At 43.3% G+C, this 19070-nt stretch overlaps 1 protein-coding gene across 1 annotated transcript; it reads left to right on the top strand.

Annotated features, from left to right (window-relative positions):
* The first annotated feature begins 3158 nt into the window (after positions 1 to 3158).
* On the top strand, positions 3159 to 7207 carry PPP1R3C (protein phosphatase 1 regulatory subunit 3C). Its single transcript, XM_058029123.1, has 2 exons — positions 3159 to 3189; positions 4692 to 7207. Exon 2 carries the CDS (start codon positions 4693 to 4695, stop codon positions 5635 to 5637), a length of 945 nt encoding a protein of 314 aa, XP_057885106.1. The 5' UTR covers positions 3159 to 3189; position 4692; the 3' UTR covers positions 5638 to 7207.
* The last annotated feature ends 11863 nt before the right edge of the window (positions 7208 to 19070 follow it).

Genomic DNA, 19070 nt, shown 5'->3' with positions numbered 1-19070 from the left:
AAGGCACAATCACTCATTATCTGTTCCTAGAACTGCTGATTGAAAGGTCGTGGGTAGTTCAGGTGAGTTGAAGAATGGCAAGACCCGGAGGACCATCTGCATATAAAAGCATTCACTGTGGAGCTAATACCATATATTTGTCTTTGAACAGAACAGCGTGAACCCAATTGCCAGTTTGTCACTGAGCAACCTCAATGAACTCCTTGAAAGCGAGCCTGTGCCTTCCATTGCATCTGGACCATCTAGGCTGCAAAGTGTTTTTAAAAACATACATTTAATGTTTAGTGAAACTGTGGTAGCTATGATAAAATTGTGTTTTCGATAGCTAATATGTTGCAATTAACTTTTTAGATCTGATGTACCACTTTTTCAGGAAAAGACAGAGAACTAATCTGGGTGATCGATTTGGGTTTCCTTCTTACAGAAGTGGTTGAAGGTACAGCCCCCTGTGATGGGGCTTGATTTTATAATCAGCTGTGCTTTTTCCAGTTACATATTTCTGCCATTGTGCTCCTACAAATGTCAGAAAAGCTGATATGCCACAGAGTGCTGTCAAATGCACAGTAAGACAGTAGGTTTTTTTCCTCCGGTGCTCCCATTTTAGCAGCACTATTTGAAAGATAAGACAGACAGACAGATCTACATTTTAAAATGCCAAACCAAAGTATCTGGAAACCTGAGTCCTCTATAAAAAGCACAGCTAAGGAACCATCACTGACAGGACAAACTGGTGTGCTAACTCAGATAACCCTGTCAGTTTGCCTTAATGCAGGGACGCCTCCCTGGGTGAGGAAAGAGTTACCCTGGCTCTGCACAATGCTCTCTGCTTGTATTGGCAACCAGGAACTGGGACACAAGTCCACGGCCATGAATGTGCTCTAGATTACCAATTAGGCACAAAGTTACCGTATCCTGTCTGTATTTACTGACTTGGGCAATGATCTGCCTGTGAAAGGCTCTGGATCTCACTACTGGCTTTTTGCTAAACATTATCACTTTAAACAATCTTTCAAGGTGTTTTCCAAGTTGGGTAAAACAGGTATTTTACACAGCATAAGCAAAATATTTTATAGCACCAACAGGGCAATGAGCTACTACATAGCAACAGAAATATGTGTGGGAAAGCCTTGAGGCAACTCCTTTTTTACAGGAATCAAGCAGTTCTTATTTAGTGTCTGCAGATAGTGGGACAGAGCAGCCCAGCTGCTGCACGTGATCCCTGATAACACAGCAGCCCAGCTAAGCTGTGTGTGGGGGAAGATCCATGGACAAAGATTCAAGTAGCACAGGCAAACAAACTCCAGGGTTATTTACTCATTTTTTATAATGGTAAATAGAAGAGATTTGGTAAGTGCCAGCCATGTGTCCAGTCCTCCCTTATACCCTTATGGGTATGTTTGGCCTGGCTTACTGCAGGTGGGGGGCTGGGGCTGAAAGTCTTTGTAGTTCCTCCAAAAGAAAAATACATTTGCTACTAGTAAGGCTACTAGCAAGGCTTCCAAAACACAGATGCTGTTTTCTATCACTTTCTGTAGACAAACAACGAGAAAATATCATCTGCCTTTGATAGGGAGCCAGCAGTCACCAAAAGATAAGAGAAGGGAAAGGAGAGGAAGAGCAATGTGAGCAGCAGAGATGCAAGTTGAGAAGTGGAGGACCAGGGAAGGTTGTCCTGAGTAAGTGGCTCCAGGGAATGGAGCAGGACCTTCCAAAGCCTTGTCTGCATTGCCAGTTACTGCTTCAGGCTTCGTCTGGGCAACGCTCAATGTCATGTACTGTCACGAAAGGCAGGAACTTCAGTCACCAAGGGGCAAAACTAAGAAACTGAAGTGTTACTGTCTTATGAATACTCTCATTATTTGTGCAGAGGCAGATACTGATCCATGTGCTATGCATCTGTCAGCAGAAGCCTCCAGCCTTTCCGGTTTGCTCCCTCTGCTTATATGTAGCTTGAATCCAAGGTGAAAGTGTCCTTGTCATCATCTGGTATGCTCACACCCTATCTTCTAATAACTCCTCATACATAAGCAATAGAGCTTTTAATTTCTTTTGCTCACAAATCAAGAACAGAAAAATCCTTTACTGTTTGTTCATCACTGTAAGCCCCCTTTGCTTCACGTAGAACATAGGACTTCCTGTTGCTCATACAGATGTATGTGGTCTCATCTGCTGGTAAAAGCTGTGAACTCAGAAAAATCTCAGTTCACAGACTCCCTATCACATCTTGCAGGTTGACTGCAAGTCATCTACCACCCTTGGGAAAGAGCAGCTGGGCAGCAAAAAGATGGCAGTGGAACTGTGGATCCACAGAAGACTCGGGGAGAAAGCAACCAGGACATGGTCTTTGAAGAGTAGTAACTCAGTGATGAACCTTCTTTAGTAGGATTACTCAGCCTGCAGAAGGTTGGCTGTCCACAGCCTCTGCATGGGCTTGTTTGCCACGGAGCCTCTGGGAGGCAGGACACCAGCAGTGCCACAGTATTGCTATGGCTAATGATGCGGGGGCTGCCTTACAGCGGTTTTTGTCCCTTTCCTCTGGAAAAAGGCAGTAGGTAAAATGTGGGACATGTCGCAAGGCCTGTCATCCTCAGATAGCACACAGATCACCAGGTGTGGGTGGTGAAAAGCTATCGGTGCCATTCACACTAAAAGTTCAAAAGTGCTTTTTCACTGACGACAAAGGCAGTTAAGATTCCAGGATGATGGATTTCTGGCCCTGGGAACATTACCTTACACCGCAGAGTCTCAGCTCCTTTCCAACGGAGCAGAGAAGTCTATAACTTAACTAAACTTAACACGGGTTTGGTTCCACGGGGCAAGGTCCTTGAGCAGCGCCCCGAGCAGCCCCGCCGGGCACGTGTTCGCCCCGCCGCAGAGTACAGAGGGTCCCGTCCGCTCCCCGTGCCCTGCACAGCCGCGTGCTGCACCAGCCCTGCCCGCAGCTGCTGCCGCCCTTCCCGGAGCACGAGGGAGCGGGGGCGGCTGCGGGCACGGGCAGGGCACCGGGGGCGCGTCCGGCCGGCAGTCCCCGGGCACGCGGCAGCCCCGGCCGGCAGCGGCGGCCGCGCCCCCCTCACGGCCCGGCCGGGGCCGCCCCTTGGCCGCGGGCCGCGCCCGGCCCCATAAAGGCGGCGGAGCGGCGGGCGCGGCCCCGAGCGGCGGTGGCGGCCCCAGCACCCAGCGCACCAGGTAAGCGCCGCCCGGCCCCGCTGCCCGCCCGGCTGTGCCGGCGGTGCCCGGGCCCCGCTGCGCTCCGCGGCTCCCGCCGGGCGCTGCCCCCGCTGCTGCCCGAGCGCCCGGCAGCGCCCGCTGCCCCTCCAGCACCCGGCAGCTGCTCCGGCGGTGCGTGGGGTTTGCATGCTTGGCGCTTGTTTGCTATTTCCGTGTTGCGTGGGCTTTTTTCCTTTTCTGTTTCCCCCCCCCCCTTTTTCTTTTTTTTTTTTAATTTTCCCTGACGCTGCAAAAGCTCGGGTCACCAAAGTTGCAGAGAGAGTATTTCTGAAGCCTTAGTTCTAGTCCTAATAAAGCAAAGCAAAAGTTGATTAATTTGATTCGAGTACTTTCCTCCTACTGCTTATTATGGTAAATACTCCACAATTAAAAAAAGCAAGAAGAGACCAGTGCAGCTTCTGCTTTAGTTTTGGCAGGGCTCTGAAATACCAGTGAGAACCCTGGGAAGCAGAAAGCCATTTATTTAAGTGACAAAGCAAATGCCTTTCTGTGACTCAACAAAACTCTGCATTTCCTGCCAGGACTGCATCCATCTCAGCAGGGATGTTCTATGGTTGAAGCCCCTTTTTAGAAATATTCAAGCTATCTGGCATTGTATGGGCCATGGCCTTGCACAGTAATTTTGCTATCCATCATCTGTAACTCTTTACAAAAAAACCTGTAGTATTCTTATTGAATCCTTGCAGTAGACTTTCAGCATAGTCTTTAGGGATTATCAAAAGTTGTTTTAAAGTCAATTCTTGAAGCCTAATGAGGTGAAAAAATAGTATGTCCTTCTCTTCTCCCACTTTTTCACCCTGCTTCACTCAGCAGTTGACATTAACAGTGCAAAGAGCTCTATTACTTAGACCTGGGTTCACAGCTCAAAAATATTTCTAGAGGTGCTTTAGTATTTTTAACAAGTTCCTAAAAAGATCAACTGACAGTTGTTCAGAGCCACAGAATGATGGTTCTGCATAAAGATATATAGAATCCTATCTGATGCTCTGATGGGATAGGCAACTTGCTTAATATAGTGCTGCCTGTGCTCAGAGATGAAGCAGCTGATCCGGCTTGTTGGAATTTTAAGACCTCACTCGGGGCCTCTAAGAGGGAAGTTCAAGTGGATGAGCACTTCTACTCTAACTGGATCTGTTTTACTCGCTACTAGAAGGTTCTTTTCTGTATTTTCAAGAAAATATGTTCAATTAGCTTTCACTAAAATCTGTTTTTTCAGAGGTTTGGATAAAGAAAGGACAGTAGATTTGAATTGAAGAAGTTTAGAATGGCAAGAAATGACTGACTAGTTTCACCCTGGTTCTGTAGGTAGGACTGTCAATTTTGATTTAGGCTGCATTGTTTAAAACTGTGCAGAGATGAGGCCATGAATAATTAAGAGAATGATGAAGTAAACACCATTCTTGAGAAGCTTCTTATGTGATGTAATAAATGATGACATCCTGTGTTTCTTCTCCATTCAGAATGATACAGATCTTGGACCCGAGACCCTTGCCCAGCTCCAGCATGCCTGTGGATATGGCCGTGCGAATTTGCATAGCCCATTCTCCACCACTGAAGAGCTTTCTCAGCCCCCTTGAGGACTGCCAAAGAAACAGCTTTGTGAACAGAATCAAACCTCTCAGGCCGTGCCTTCATGTGAAGTGTGACTCAGAAGCTCAGAAGAGCGACTGGAGCCCCTCGGCAGCCCGAGCCAAGAAGCGCGTTGTGTTTGCCGACTCCAAGGGGCTGTCCCTGACAGTGATCCACACCTTCTCCGAGTTCCAGGAGCCCCCCGTGTGGGATCTGCCCTTTGACCTCTTAGGCATTGAGGACATAACATCTGACCTAAAACTCCACGAGGAGAAAAACTTGATTCTGGGTTTCCCTCAGCCCTCAGCTGACTACCTGGACTTCAGGAACCGTCTGCAGACGAACCTGGTCTGCCTGGAGACCTGCACCCTGCAAGAGAAGGTCCTGTCAGGCACTGTGAAAGTAAAAAATGTCAGCTTTGAAAAAAAGGTTCAGGTTCGTATTACTTTCGACACGTGGAAGACCTACAAAGATGTTGAGTGTGTGTACATGAACAATGTTTACAGTGATTCTGAAAATGATACCTTCTCATTTGCCATTGATTTTCCTCCTGCCATTTCCCCTGAAGAGAAGATAGAGTTTTGCATTTCTTACCAAAGTGGAGAACATACCTTCTGGGACAATAACGAGGGGCAGAATTACAAAATTGTACACGCAGAGTGGAAGCCTAATGGTGTTCAGATACCATCTGCCAAAGAAGGCTATGTAGATCTTCAGACTTCAAGGAGAGGACAAGAGAGAGAAGCTGATCAGCTGGGCAGTCCAAGGTTGTCCAGTGGCCTGTTTCCCCAGTGGCAGAGCTCGGGTCAGATTGAAAATTCATCACCATATTGGTGATCCAGACTGCTGGGGAAGAATCCTTCCATTTGGCAACAGAACAGTGCTAGATTTCTGGTTCACACGCTGCATGGTGAAGCCACCTGGCAGGTTTTGTTTGCTGTCTGAAAAAATCCAAGTTCATTAGACTGTGGGACTTGTTAAACCATATTATGCTCCTGAAGTTCTTAGCCAAACTTTATCCTTGGAGGAAAAGAAAACCAAGGTGCAACTCATGTGTATGTTGCATACCATAGGAGTAGCTTGCCTGTATCTCAAGTATATGCTGCTTTCTTCCTGCTGTCAGCTCTCCTGGGTCACTAGGGGAGAGACTTGCAAAGTGTATGGAAGGCAAGGGTGTCTCAGCAAGCTGTGGCAACTGTGTGAGTGTATGTGTGTGCACAGGGGTGGAAACAGAATGTCACAACTCTTTCTGCACCTATCAGGAGTGCAGTAGCTGCTGTCAGGAGGCTTGCTGTGACCCTCTATGTGCTTGCAGCAAAGGCAGGTAGGGGTGCATGGCAAAGATTTGTGGCTTCAATACATGTTAAGAAACTTGGAGAGGATAATGGACAAGTGGGAAAAGGGGAAGAGGTAGTATGTGCTACATAACTTGGAGATGTGCAATGTTCTGATTACTTCTTTCCAAAGCTGTTTTTCTAAATCTCAGAGAAAGATCTATGGGATAGAAAGAAGACTAAAGAAAATGATGCAAAGTGAATAGTAGAAGTGACCACTGCTTTAAGAAGTCTTCTCTGTCCTTACTGTCTTTGTGAAGCCTTGCATTTGATAACAAATGTAACCTTGACTTCACCATCTTACTTATTTAGCAGGCAAATGGTTGCCTTTCAATGTTAAAAGAAAAATGTGCCTTTGAAAAAATTTTAAACCCACCCTAATATGATAAAAATAGGGTTAAGCAACAAAAGAAAGTGATTTTGAATTTCCTACTCTGTAGTATCATTAGGTGATTCCACTCATCACCAGATCTAATCTTACAGCATCTGATGGTTGAGTGTCTTGCTCCTAATTGCAACGTTAGCCATGACTTCACAAGTAACATAGGCAAGGTCCTTCATATTGAAGACAGTGAATTAGCTGCACTTTATGAGAGCTAATGTCTTTAAAAGAGCAGGGTTGTTACTAGTTTTTTCTAGACTGAATATAGGCTTGCACATAGAAAACTGTTCTGGTTTACCTCATTTTTATAAGCTTGTTTTTAGAGTTTAGTAAACTAATATATATTTTGTATCTGTATGCTTATAATTTAGCTTTCTGAGCTGTCAGACTTTAAATGTTATCTGGGTTTCATGCAAGACTTGTGTGAGAAATTGTCCAGTACATGCTCAGCAGGTGTGAATGCTGGCACACTTTCTAGCTATACTGAAATGGTGTTAACATCAAAAAATAAATCACATTTTTGTCCACGGCTAAGAAGTATAATAGCCTGAGTGTGAAGCTACTTGCAGTGCAGCGAGATGTTAAGTACTAAGGTGAAATAAGCCTCCTCCACTAATTGCACTTTTCCTTATGTAACCTTTGCTGTTATGTGTAAACTAGCCATTTTAAGAATAAATTTTATTTTGATACATCTGGTTCTCACTGTGTCAGCTCAATCTGTCTATTTTCTCAGTTTCTGTAAAACAAACTTAGCTGTGATACAAAGTACAACCAGTTTGTTCTGTGCCATGGGATCTGCTAAAGCTGGCTGTGGTATGGCATCTCAGATCAGAAACTGGCACTACCCTGAAAATGAAATCCAACCCCTTCACTACATGAGAGTATTCACCTTGCAAGTTGTATCATTTTAAGAAACACTGTATCTCACTAAATTTGCCTGGAATATTTTGGTTTGACTGATTTAGTCAAGGATCTTGCTGTGCTGTGGGCAAGTCTGGCAGGAGCATGTCTTAATCTGAGGGCCAGACTTACCTGCTGAGCTAGACCATGTGTGATGTGTGGATGGGTGAATCTACACAGCAGCACTTAATGTTTTCTGGCTTGGTTTCACCTGAACTTGGCTGGTTGTGCTGCCTCCAGCAGCTGTGCTGCTGTCTGGGGCAGTGGGGGTTATACCCAGGAATCCAGGGAGCTGCCATCAGTCCCAAAGGACTTGCTGTGAAATAAAGGGTCTGCTGTGGGCCAGCCATGCACTGCTGAGGCTGCAGCCTGGCCTCACGGGCACTGAGAATGCAGAAAAGGGTGGGGGTGGTTTCCAAGGCTCCTCATCCTCTGGGGTGTGGGCAGAGGGCACCCCTACTCCCCTCCATGGCCAGCTGCACAGAGGATTTCTTAGTACATCAGCTCACTGACAAGATGCAGTTTAGTTCTGTCTGCTGCACACAGTGTCAAGGGTTTCCAGCAGGAAATCTAGCTTTAATTGTGAAAAAGCAATTCCCAAAAGGCAGAAGACATGAAGCTAACAGCAAGTTGCTGACCTGAGGAATTGATTTAGTGCTTCCCCATGGCTGGACACAGAGCCCACCTACCAATCCCAAACTCAATTACTAAGTACACTGGGTCTTAGTGGGCAGGAGCTCTTACATACTGGACCACCAGGTCCCTGCTCTAGAAAAAAAAAGTGAAGTAAAGAAATTAGTGGCTTGAAGGCTGCTCTGCCTCAATGTGAAATTTGGCTTCAACTACCACAAAGCTACTGGGTAAAGCAGAAGCCCTCTAGCATGAGGAAAAGAAGCATTTCTTACCCTCCAGCCAGACTTTGAGACCAGCCAGCCCAACTGCCCTGCTCCTGACTGAGACATAAATCACTTAAAAATACCAGAAGACAGATTCCTGTGACCAAGCCTTGGCTTTAAGCCAGCTGCTTTGCAAAGATGCCTTGCAAGGCCCTAACTGCCCAGCAGAGAGTCAATGTGGTGCTGCAGTGTTGCTCAGCAGCTTCAAAGCCCTCCCTCAGCTGAAAGGGCAAACGATTTCTCCTTTCTCCACTCCCTACCAAAGCAACACAGTTTCACTCTTTCCTCTTTTAAAACAGCTCATGTTCAACACTAAAGCTCACATCCATCAGAAAGGTAACAGGCTCCTGGAGAAAAGTGTTAGCAACACTCACGTATATTAACTGAGAAAAATACTAGTCTACAAATCTTTTTAGCAAACACTCAAAAAAACATCACCATTGGAAAATTGTCTTAGCATCTTAGATGCTGCCCTTTCAGACATATCTGTTCCAAAACCTGAAGGTATAAAGCAGATGTTGTCCTTGGAAAAAAAAGCTTGTAACCTGTGGCATTGTCTCATTCTCTTAGGAAGTCACTTTTTCAGCTGCACTGTAGGTCTGTCTTTCCACCACTAATGTGACAGTAGTGAGTAACTGGATTCACTCCTATACCTTTGCAGTGTCTGGCTTTCAGTTATAGTCTATGGATGGCACAGTGCTTACAGACTTTATTCTTCAAACATGTCTGTTTTAAGTTGGGTTCCTAATAGCTGTGCTCACTTTTGAGAAGCTAGATCTAATTTTGCCATGGAAAATTAAATTAAAATTTGCTGGTGTTTTATATTAACAAAGATCTATCACCCTGGAAGATCAGTGTCTGAACATTTCCTGGGAACATAATTAGAATTTTCATGGGCAATTAGTGAATGTCTTTTTCTGTAGTTAAATATAGCTAAGCAAATCACCACAATTTATATGGTAAATCTGGTATATTAATGGTAATGTGGTAGATTTTACAGTGTTAAATATGCATAAAGCAACAACTCCCATCTCTCTCAGACACTTCTGAGATTTAAAATGAAATGTAATTAAGAATAAAATATTTCCATGAGGCTAAAATAAAGGAAAGCAAGAATGTGCTAAATCCTCTTGAGAGGTCTCTGCTCCTGTTTCAAGAACCACCTGTACTTCAGCCTGTTCTGGCTGGCATTCCCTTCACCTATTCTTACAGCCCTACAGTGGTTGTGGCTTCCAATTATTCTTTCCTTATTTTAAGAGTCTCTTCAGGTCCCAGCCTGATTAAAATGAAGCTCTTAGCTTCTTGTTTCATTCTGCCTAGGCAAGAAGAAACATCTATCTCTTCTTTTTACAATAGCCTGTAATGGCTTGAGAGCAAAGAACAGCTCTCTCCCCTCTCACCACATCTCTAGGCTATGTAAAACGTCATTTCATTAAAATCAACATATAGACTTCCTACCCTTGTTTGGGAAGAACTTCTTACAGCTCTGAATTTTCCTTAAAGCAGAAATATCACTCTTGACCAGTCTGGCAAAAGCCTCATGGTGTGGTCCTCAACATCACCAGTACAAACTTAGCACAGCTCAGCACCCATTTTTCATTGCTCAATTGGCTTCATGCATCTCATTCAGAAAGGCCTGGGGAATGCACAGCACATTTCAGTGCTCCAGAGCTGTCTGTGAAGATCATGACAGCTGGGCAGATTGAGTCACTGATGCACCTCACTGACCATTCATCCTAACAATGGCATTTCCTCCATTAAAACCATTAGTGTTTTTCCTGGTCCTCCTTCCTATATGGCAAGGGTCCCAGACAAAGAAATTGGTCTACAATTTACTATACTATAAAAAGAAATAAATGGGGAAAAATCAAATAAAATTATTTGCCTCAAATATGTTATTGGATAAAAACACCTGCTATCTCTTCATATTTCAGGTCATTATGATATTTTATATGCTTCAATCCTTACTTTCAGGAACAACATTAAAGTGGCCATTGCTACAGACTTGGTGGCAATTAGAGTGTAAGGGCAATTCCCCTTGCTTGCAAAAATGGGAAAACAAAACAAAAACCTTCACACAGCAAAACTCCTGCCCTAAGCAGTCCCCTCATCCCTGAATCACACACAACAGTAGTTAACCATGAAGTCAAATCTGTGAAATTGTTATATCAAAAGCAACCATCTCAATATTTTTTTTCAAAAAATGTTTCTTACTGATAGCCCTTTGAGACAACAACATTTTAACAGATGAATTCAGAATATGCAGCAAGCATCATTACCTGAAATCAGCAGAAGGTCAGGGTGAGGGGGTTTTTTTGTTTGTGTTCTTTTGGTTTTGTTTGTTTGTATTTTTAAGTGCTTTTCTTCACAAAGCTTTGTGGTTTTCTCCTGCCTTCCCACTCACAATTCCCCTCCCCTTTTCCTTGCCTGGAGCTAAATCAATATTGAACCAGGAGACACATGAATTCTCAAAACATCCAGCCTTACTCTGGCCTAAAAGTGAATGGAATTTATAGAGATATACAACAGAATTTCACATACAACAGAATTTCACGAGATATAAGAACCCTCAAATACAAACCCATACCAACAAAGCAAAACCCCAAATCCCCAGTTCTTGTTCTTAGTTTAAAGCTAATTACACACTACAGGTCTATCAGCTGAGGCACCAAGAATGTTATGGTACAGCACAGACATCTTTGACTTGGCTCAAAGCACCACAGCAAATTTACTGACCCCAGGAAAACAGACCTGTCCATAAACTCAGAGCTCAGCCACAACCATTAGCAGCCACCTCTCTTCTACCCATCAGAAACTCAGGTCACACACTGATACAGCACAGAAACCCTCAGGGCCTGCAGACTTAAAGGTGATTTTTGTGTTCAGGTGACACAGTCATACGTCAAATATTGATATCCTTCCAACTCTTCACCTAACAAAGGCAAGTAATGGAAGACCTCCTAATATTTTCTGCTCCACTTTTTTGTTTTCTTGGAACAGTCACATTCTTCCACAGCCCAAACCAGCCCATGGTCTCTGTGTCTGTAACTATCACCTCAGCAGCTGCACCACCAGAAGCATTTCCCCTTGCTCTGCATTGGGAAATCAGGAAAAGTTAACTTCCAAACCACACTCCCCAGCCCTCGAGTTTCTTTACCTTGTTATCAGGCTGTAAAATCCTCCTTTTTCTTACTGCTGTAATCTTCTGAAAGACCATGGTTGTCTGAATTTCTGGAAAATACCACTTTCAGAGGTCTGTCATCATCTTTGTTCAAGAGGGCCACCAGGCAGGATTTAATCCCAGTGCAAAGGAACTGTCTGCTGGTGCAAAGGCAACCCCAGCAACTGAGATAGGTTGAGTTAGAATCAGTCATAGCTCCAAAGGACAGGAACTGAACCACTTCCAGTGGCAGGAGCTGGAAATGATGCTTTAGGGATAGCTGCTATTGCTGAAGCCAATTTCCTGCAAGCTTGATGTCATCCTGGGGTTGGTGGGTGAGTGATGCATTGGCAGCACCTGGGGAAATGGGCATAACAGGTGCTGCTTGTATGGCACACATGGTGGCTAATTTTCTAAATAACAGAATTACATTCCTCCTCCTCCAAATCAAACCTTTCTAATGCTCGAGAAAACAAAAAAGGGTGTTTCACAGGCCCCTGTCTCTGTCTCTCTCCTAAGTGTACTGGGACCAGCTGCCCAACTTTGTGCATTGAATCACGGTGAAGTCAAGTCACCAACAGAGAAGCAGCTGGGGCTGTGCTGAATGCAGTGCAGACCCTGCTGCAGTAACAGCTGTGGTACAGAGCATCTCTACTCAGCTGCAAGAGAGCAACCAGGCACTACATTACATTATAAGACTCTGCTTCTCTATGGCAAAATCCATGAGCAGCTGAATACTGAAGAACTCAACTCTGATATTTATTTTAGCTAGTAATTAGAAAAAAATAGTATTTTTTATTTTGGTGAACGGCAAATGTCAATTATTGTATTATTATTCTCAAGATCAGTTACATAAATAACATTGCATTTTATTCTATACAGTGAAAAATATACTACCTCAAATATAAAATGTCATACAAATGCTACAGGTGTACATCCTGGGCATGTGCAAGTTAAGGTGCCATGTAGCTACTCATGCATTGTACTATGTACTCTTTATTTTGTTTTCACCCAGGAAAAGCAAATGCTACAGCCTCAAGCAGCTGACTGACATGGCAGAGAAGGTTGTGCTGGATTTCTCCCATCACGCTTCAGTCATTATTCAGAAAAAGGGAAAAAATAGAGGGATGAAAAGTGTTTCTGAGATCACATCCTGCTAGCTGTTTATTAGAACTCCCATCTTTACTCCTACCTACATCCAGGAGAATGCCCAGGGCAGGGTCATGGTGGCTGTGAAGTCATTCACCCTGCAGTCTTTCTTCTCTCTTGTGGTAGTGTGGGAAGAGTTACTTTCTGTCCGCATGGCAGTGAGGAAGGATCACAGAATCAAAGAGAGGTGATTCTGTCACAGAATCAAAAAGAGAAGTCTGTGAAGTCATTTTATATAGTCAGTCACCTTTCCTGGACTAAAAGCTCCTTAGAGAAAGAAAATTTTACCCCTTAGGACCTACGGTTCAGGGGTGTGTACTAACGCCTTCTTCAGCCACTGGTGCACATATTGCTATGCCTTTACAAGGAATAATTAGGCAGAGACATATATTTAGAGTTAATTATCTTGTTAGGGCAGCAAGAGCAGAGTGAATTCCAAATGCAAAATAAATGGCCCTCCTTCCTTTCCATATGGATTATATTAGCCCCTCTGGTGTTTGCTTATTCCTCTTGGGAGCCTTTTCAAAGTCTTCTCAGCTCTGAGATTTAATGCCTGGCATTGCTGACGTGCAGAATTAAAAATGTAAAGTGCATTTGCTGCCTTCTGTTTTTAGATTAGCAATAGAGAAAATGGAACCTGACCTGCACATAAAGCCAGAAGGGCCCAAGGGACACAGCTGCAGTGTGAGCAGAGTAGGAGAACAAAACCCATTGCAGGCAGCCTGGAGGGGCAGAAGTCCCTCTGGAGCTACAGGAGCAACTGGAGGAGAGGGAAGTTGTGGAGAAAAGCCCTATCAAATGTTCATTGCTGACATGGAGATCTGTTGAAGTGTTATTTCAGGAGACAAGAGAAGAGTGGTTTTGGCCAGGGAAAGGACTGCATTGCAACTTTACTCATATCTGCAGTTAGTGATCAAGTGGTTTGAGGAAAGAGTAAAACCCCATGATTTTCACTGGATGTACAAAACTGAAAATCTTTAATTAAAAAAATAAAGAGAATAATAAAAGTGTTTTTTCCATTTTCAGTGGAACATTATTAACAGCTCTAGTGTTTGCTTTTTGAAGTGGCCTACAGATAGTTTCCAGACATCATTCTACCTATTTTCCAATTTGTCTTGTTTACGGAATATTTTTTAAACCCTGAAGGCATAACTATTAAATCAGTACTTACAAAATGTTTCTCATGACAGTTTTGAAGGATTTTCTCAGAAAACAGGGTTACCACACCACCCTTGCATGACTAGAAACTAGAATAAATTCCTAGTATTTTAACTCTATTTTTATACTGTACTTTTGGTAAATAGAGCAGTGTCATTCACAGGTACATAACCTGAGACTTAGGTGCCACAGGCTTATTTGCCACAGGTTTAAACTAATCTTGGGACAGTGGTGGGTTTTCTTCATCTATGGTTTCAATTTTTGTCAGAGCAATTTTCTGCCTTTCCTGGTCTGAGTCACAAGTTTGTGAGAACTGAAAGCAGCTCCTGAGGTAAATTTACATAAGGGTTTATTTGTGCGCTTTTCTAGAGACAAATCTGCACAGTGCTTTGGGATGTATTCTTTCTCAGCTGAAGTTCTGGACCCCTGCAAATAACCTTTCATGTGACTATGAATTTGCTGGGTTTGTGCCTACCCTGGTGAGGGAGAAGTGTCAGTAGGGCAGTTCCTCTGAAACTCATGCCAGTCCTGCTGGAACTGACTTTGGCTCCTTATGTTCAAGCACCTTTTGTTCTCCAAAGGGCATTCCTTTTCAACACCATGAGCCCACATGATTTCTTGGACAGTTTGGATTTTCCTTCACATAATGGTGCAAATTAAGTGCCTCTGGCCTTCAGTAGAATTGGGATATGTGTGACTGCCTCTCAAAGAGGCAAGAAGCACAAAAGTGCAGAAGGACAGCTCGAGGACTGAAGTCCCTGGATGTTTTCCACCATCCGCCCGTAGCTCCTCACTTCCCACGCCGGCTGCCAAGCTGAGCCCAGGCAGCTCCAGACACAGGGGGAAGGGGAAGGCTCAGCAGCTGAGGGCTGGGTTGCAGCTCAGTGCTTCTAGAGGAAATATTCCTCTGCTCTAAGAAGATGCTGAAATAGTTGTACTGCCAGCATCTGCTTCCTCTTAGACACCTATTCTACTCCTACATTTGACAGATGGACCAGTGAAGGGGAGATGAGTGCTGAGAGCCTCCTGTTAATTTCACTGATTTGGAAACAAAACTGAGAAATACATGTATTTTTATCTCTCACTTCTTTCAAAGGCCTTCTACTCCTTCATTCAGCAAGGCTAGAGCTACAAATCAAACATGGATTTTGTTCAACGAGTGGAGTAGAAGATGGAGATGTGGCTGATCTAAACCATTTCACCTGTTTTCATGTTTCTGAAGGCCTGAATATTTAAAATACAATTAAAAATATATTCTTGGTGCAAAGACTCCTTCTGAAGTAGAAGGAGCTATTTTTCAATCTCCAGCTGAATTTCCAACTCTATTCTGAACATGCAGTAAACAGTTAAGATTTTTCTTGGATAGCTCTCAGTTCTGTAGGTCAGGTGACACAATAATTCTATTGTGCTTGCCCCTGTTCTTGGGCTTCCTGCAGTTTTTCCTGTCATACACCCTCTATTCCCAAACTTGCTGTGGATCTATTCTCACCTCCTGCCCTGCCTGAAATTCACTGTATGTGCTAGAGTGAGTCAGCAGTAATTACACTTCATCTTTAGGAAAGACAGTGGAAAAGGAGTTGGAGGTGATTCAGCAGAACACTTTATTGGCAATATCACTCTGGAAATCACCACACCTGAGTCCTCAGGTTGAGGGCTTCACAATCATAGATCATTGTGTAACAGACAGCCATCCTAAAGGCTTTCTGCAGCAGTCTGAAATTTGCTATCCCATTATACTTAGGCTGCCAATCGAGGCACCATGGTAGGGCAGGGACAGTGCCTAAGTGCTGTGAGCAATTTCCCATTTGTTCTCTGTGTCAAACATTCTCTCAAGTCTCACAAAACACAGCCCTGGAGCTGGAAGTCATTTGAGTCTGATGAGTCAGAGCTCACAGTATTATTCTGGCACAATGGAGGCACTAGCAATTAAACCTTATTCTCCAGTTGTTCTGCCCTTTTAATCACTGCCAGTTTCTGGCTTATTGGCTGCTTTGAAGGAGATGGAGGCAGACAGCTGATCAGGTATCACAGAGATGTGCCATACTGATGTCAGTCTAACTGCAGAGTTAAAATCTACTGTCTGATCAAAAATGATTGGATTTATATAATGAACCCACCATGGGATTATGTTACCACATTCACTAAAACAAGAGCAAAACAGCACTGCATACCAATATTATAAAGGGAACCAGCAGTTAATTGTGTGATTGGCTTAGTTAATTTTTATTATAAATACAGTAATTAGCTGTGTAAACCAAAGTAATTTCTTCCAAAATGTAACTATTTCTATTTTTTTCTAACACTTTATGGCTGGGAATAGCTCATTACGAGGCTGAGGGTGAACCCTCACTGGACTGGGCTGCACAGAGCAGGCTGTTCTGTGGGACGTGTAAGTTTGCACGTTCCTCTCCAGCCCTGCCAGCACTCTAACCCTGGGTGTGGTTCTTCCTTTCTGGTCTCCCCTTCCAACCAGAGCCTAGGATTTACATGATAATTTGTACAAGACAAATCAATAAAGAGTCAACACAAGAACAAGAAACTCCTAGTTTGTGGCTTAAGAAATGCAGTGCTTAGCATATTTTTCTTATAAGTATTTTGTAGCAATGACATGCTGTCCTTGCAGTGCTTTATAAGGCCAAGGCAAGATTATCTTTCCTTATCTCCTAAATATGTGTAATACCCTGAACAGCATTTGCAGATGCTAATAAAGACAGTGTATGGACGTTCTAATTTTACAAAACCATGTTTCATTATTTGTTTATTTAATATATTCTCCAAATATTCTCCTTAAGACTGGCAGTATTTTGAACACATATCAGAAGTGAAGCACTGGGTGTTTAATGTCAACAAAAGAGACTGTGTGAAGGCCAAGTAGGGAAAGATGTGAGTGGAATGAGAGTGCTGTGGCCATGCAGGGGGGGTCACATTCAAGGGCAGATGTGAAAGCTGCTAAGCCTATTACTGAATCTTAAACGTGCAACAATTTTTCCTTAAATTCAGAACTGAGACTTCTCTTCCTAAGGGGAATAAAGGCATTTCAGGAATAATTCTGTAAAAGCCACAAGGTTATGGAAACTATTGAAGTTAGCCAATATGAAAGTCTTGCTCTTCTCAATAACTTACTTCACATTTTACTAAACTGTACTTCAAATATTTTCTCAATTCACTGCTGCCAAATGCTTTGATGCTTTTGGTTTTCCTCTTTGTCCTAAAAGCCTGAATTAAAACCTACCCATGTCCTTTCAAGATTCCCATTTCTGTCAAATAAAAGAAACAGAAAGATAGCAGAGAGACTAAGATTAATAAATAATCTTAGGGATGGGATAGCTCCATCATGATAGCTCCATCATTTCCTCCCTCTTTACAGGCACTGAACCACAAACGAGTCCTTCTGCAAGCACAGGGCTACTGAGTTTCTGCTCAGCACTTTTCCTTCCTGCAGGACTCTGACAGCTCTGCAGGCACCCAGTGCTGTAAGGAGCATCCACAGGCAGAGAGCCAGTCAATGCCCTCATCCCAGCTCAGTGCTGGCCCTTCACTGAGATCACACGGAATTCAGATGGCAATAATAATTCAGATGGCAAACCTGCCTCATGGAGCACAGGCTCAGGGAGCTCCTGCATCCACGGGTGTCTAACACCCTCATTTTTAGACTGTCATCAGCTACCTCAACACAGGACATCCAGTTTGATTCCATTTCAAATCTGAGAAAACTAATAAATATTTTCTAGAAGCATCTCCTGCTCACAAGTTAATGTTCCCTTTGGATCTAAGTGAAAATACTTGCAAACAGCATTTTCAGGGTATTGCAATATGTGTTACAGTAAAAAAACCTTTCTTGCATGCAATAAAAAAAAGAATATATCTTAACTAACTTATTTTAGTCTACTGTTTAAAGTATTAGCCTGGCTTGCCCTGCCCTGTGAATACTTAAGTATTTTTAAATTGCCATTGGATAAAATGCACAAGCAATTCCTGAAGCTGTCCAGGGGAAATGTATTCCTTCCCTTATCCGCAACAGGAGAAAAATGGTAGAATTCCTTTCTCAAATTCATACAGTATTTGCCTTTTCCAGAAAAAAACCAGGCCAAATTTCTTTACATGGTTTTGCAGAGTTCCAATACTGTTCTTGGCTGTGAAAAGTTACATTTTTTTCCAAGTATATATAGATTGAGCATTTAACAATGGCTAGAAACAGTCAACACTGAAGAATGCATCTGAACTCTTGATAAATACCTTGTTTAAATGTAGTCAAGATACAAAATATTTTCCTTAATAGGAAATAAAACATAGCCATCAGTTCTAATTTCAGTGATGCTGATGTAGCAAAACACGTATTCATCAATTCACTTTATCAGAGTACCATAAGGACATGACTACCACATTTCCAAGGAGATCCCACAACAGATCACATTTAAACAATGTTTCAGCTTCATTTTCAATGAACAGGATTTTCTTTTTAACTTAAAAATGAGACATGATCTGAAACATACATACCCTTACTCAAAGCTGTGGATTATTGAGGCCCTGTCTCCAGCTGATGCCTCTGTTATGGACCTCATATGAGAAAGTGTTTTATGCTCACCTCAAGCACAGCTTTGCCTACTTGTGGTTAAAGCTCTTCTTTTTAGAGAGCTGATGGCAAAGGTGAGCACACTCAGTATGTTCTTATAGCTTAATTTACGTATTTTTTATATCACGATTCTCTATCTAGGTTATCCCACCTCATCCTTTTTCTGAATAATTGAGCAGTGAGTACACAGCAGAATTGGGTAATGAAGAAGAAATATCTCAGGAAGAGACTGTACCCCCAGCAGCTTCCCAGGGACCTCCAGGGAGGCTGCAGGGAGCTCCAAGCGCACTAAGGCAGCTTTGCACCTTCTGCTTCTGGCCATAGGGTAAGAAGAGCTCAGCTCAGTGAGGAGCTGCTCTCACTCATCCTGGCTTTGAGCAGCAGGGTGGAATGCCCTAAGTTACAAGCTCTTGGTCCACAGAGCACTTTGGCCTGGTTACATTCCTGACTCTCTATCTTGTCCTCCAGACCTTTCCTGAGGTCAGTCTGACTCAGGGACTTACACGTGGCACTACAGGGGCGATGCAGACCGGCAGGCTCTTGGGCACCACAGCCACCTAAGTCTTCACAAACAGAGGAGGAAAAGGAGGTGTGCATCTTCTGCCAGGCCATTTTATTGCACAAAGACTACTAAATCCCAAAAATATGCAGGGTCAGGTTGTGGGTTTAAAAGCATAGATATGAAAAGTATGAGAAGGAGCCACAATTTTAACTTACT

This window comes from Melospiza georgiana, chromosome 8 (assembly GCF_028018845.1).
Source record: "Melospiza georgiana isolate bMelGeo1 chromosome 8, bMelGeo1.pri, whole genome shotgun sequence".
NCBI lineage: Eukaryota > Metazoa > Chordata > Aves > Passeriformes > Passerellidae > Melospiza > Melospiza georgiana.
This window is presented reverse-complemented; position numbering and strand designations above follow the sequence as displayed.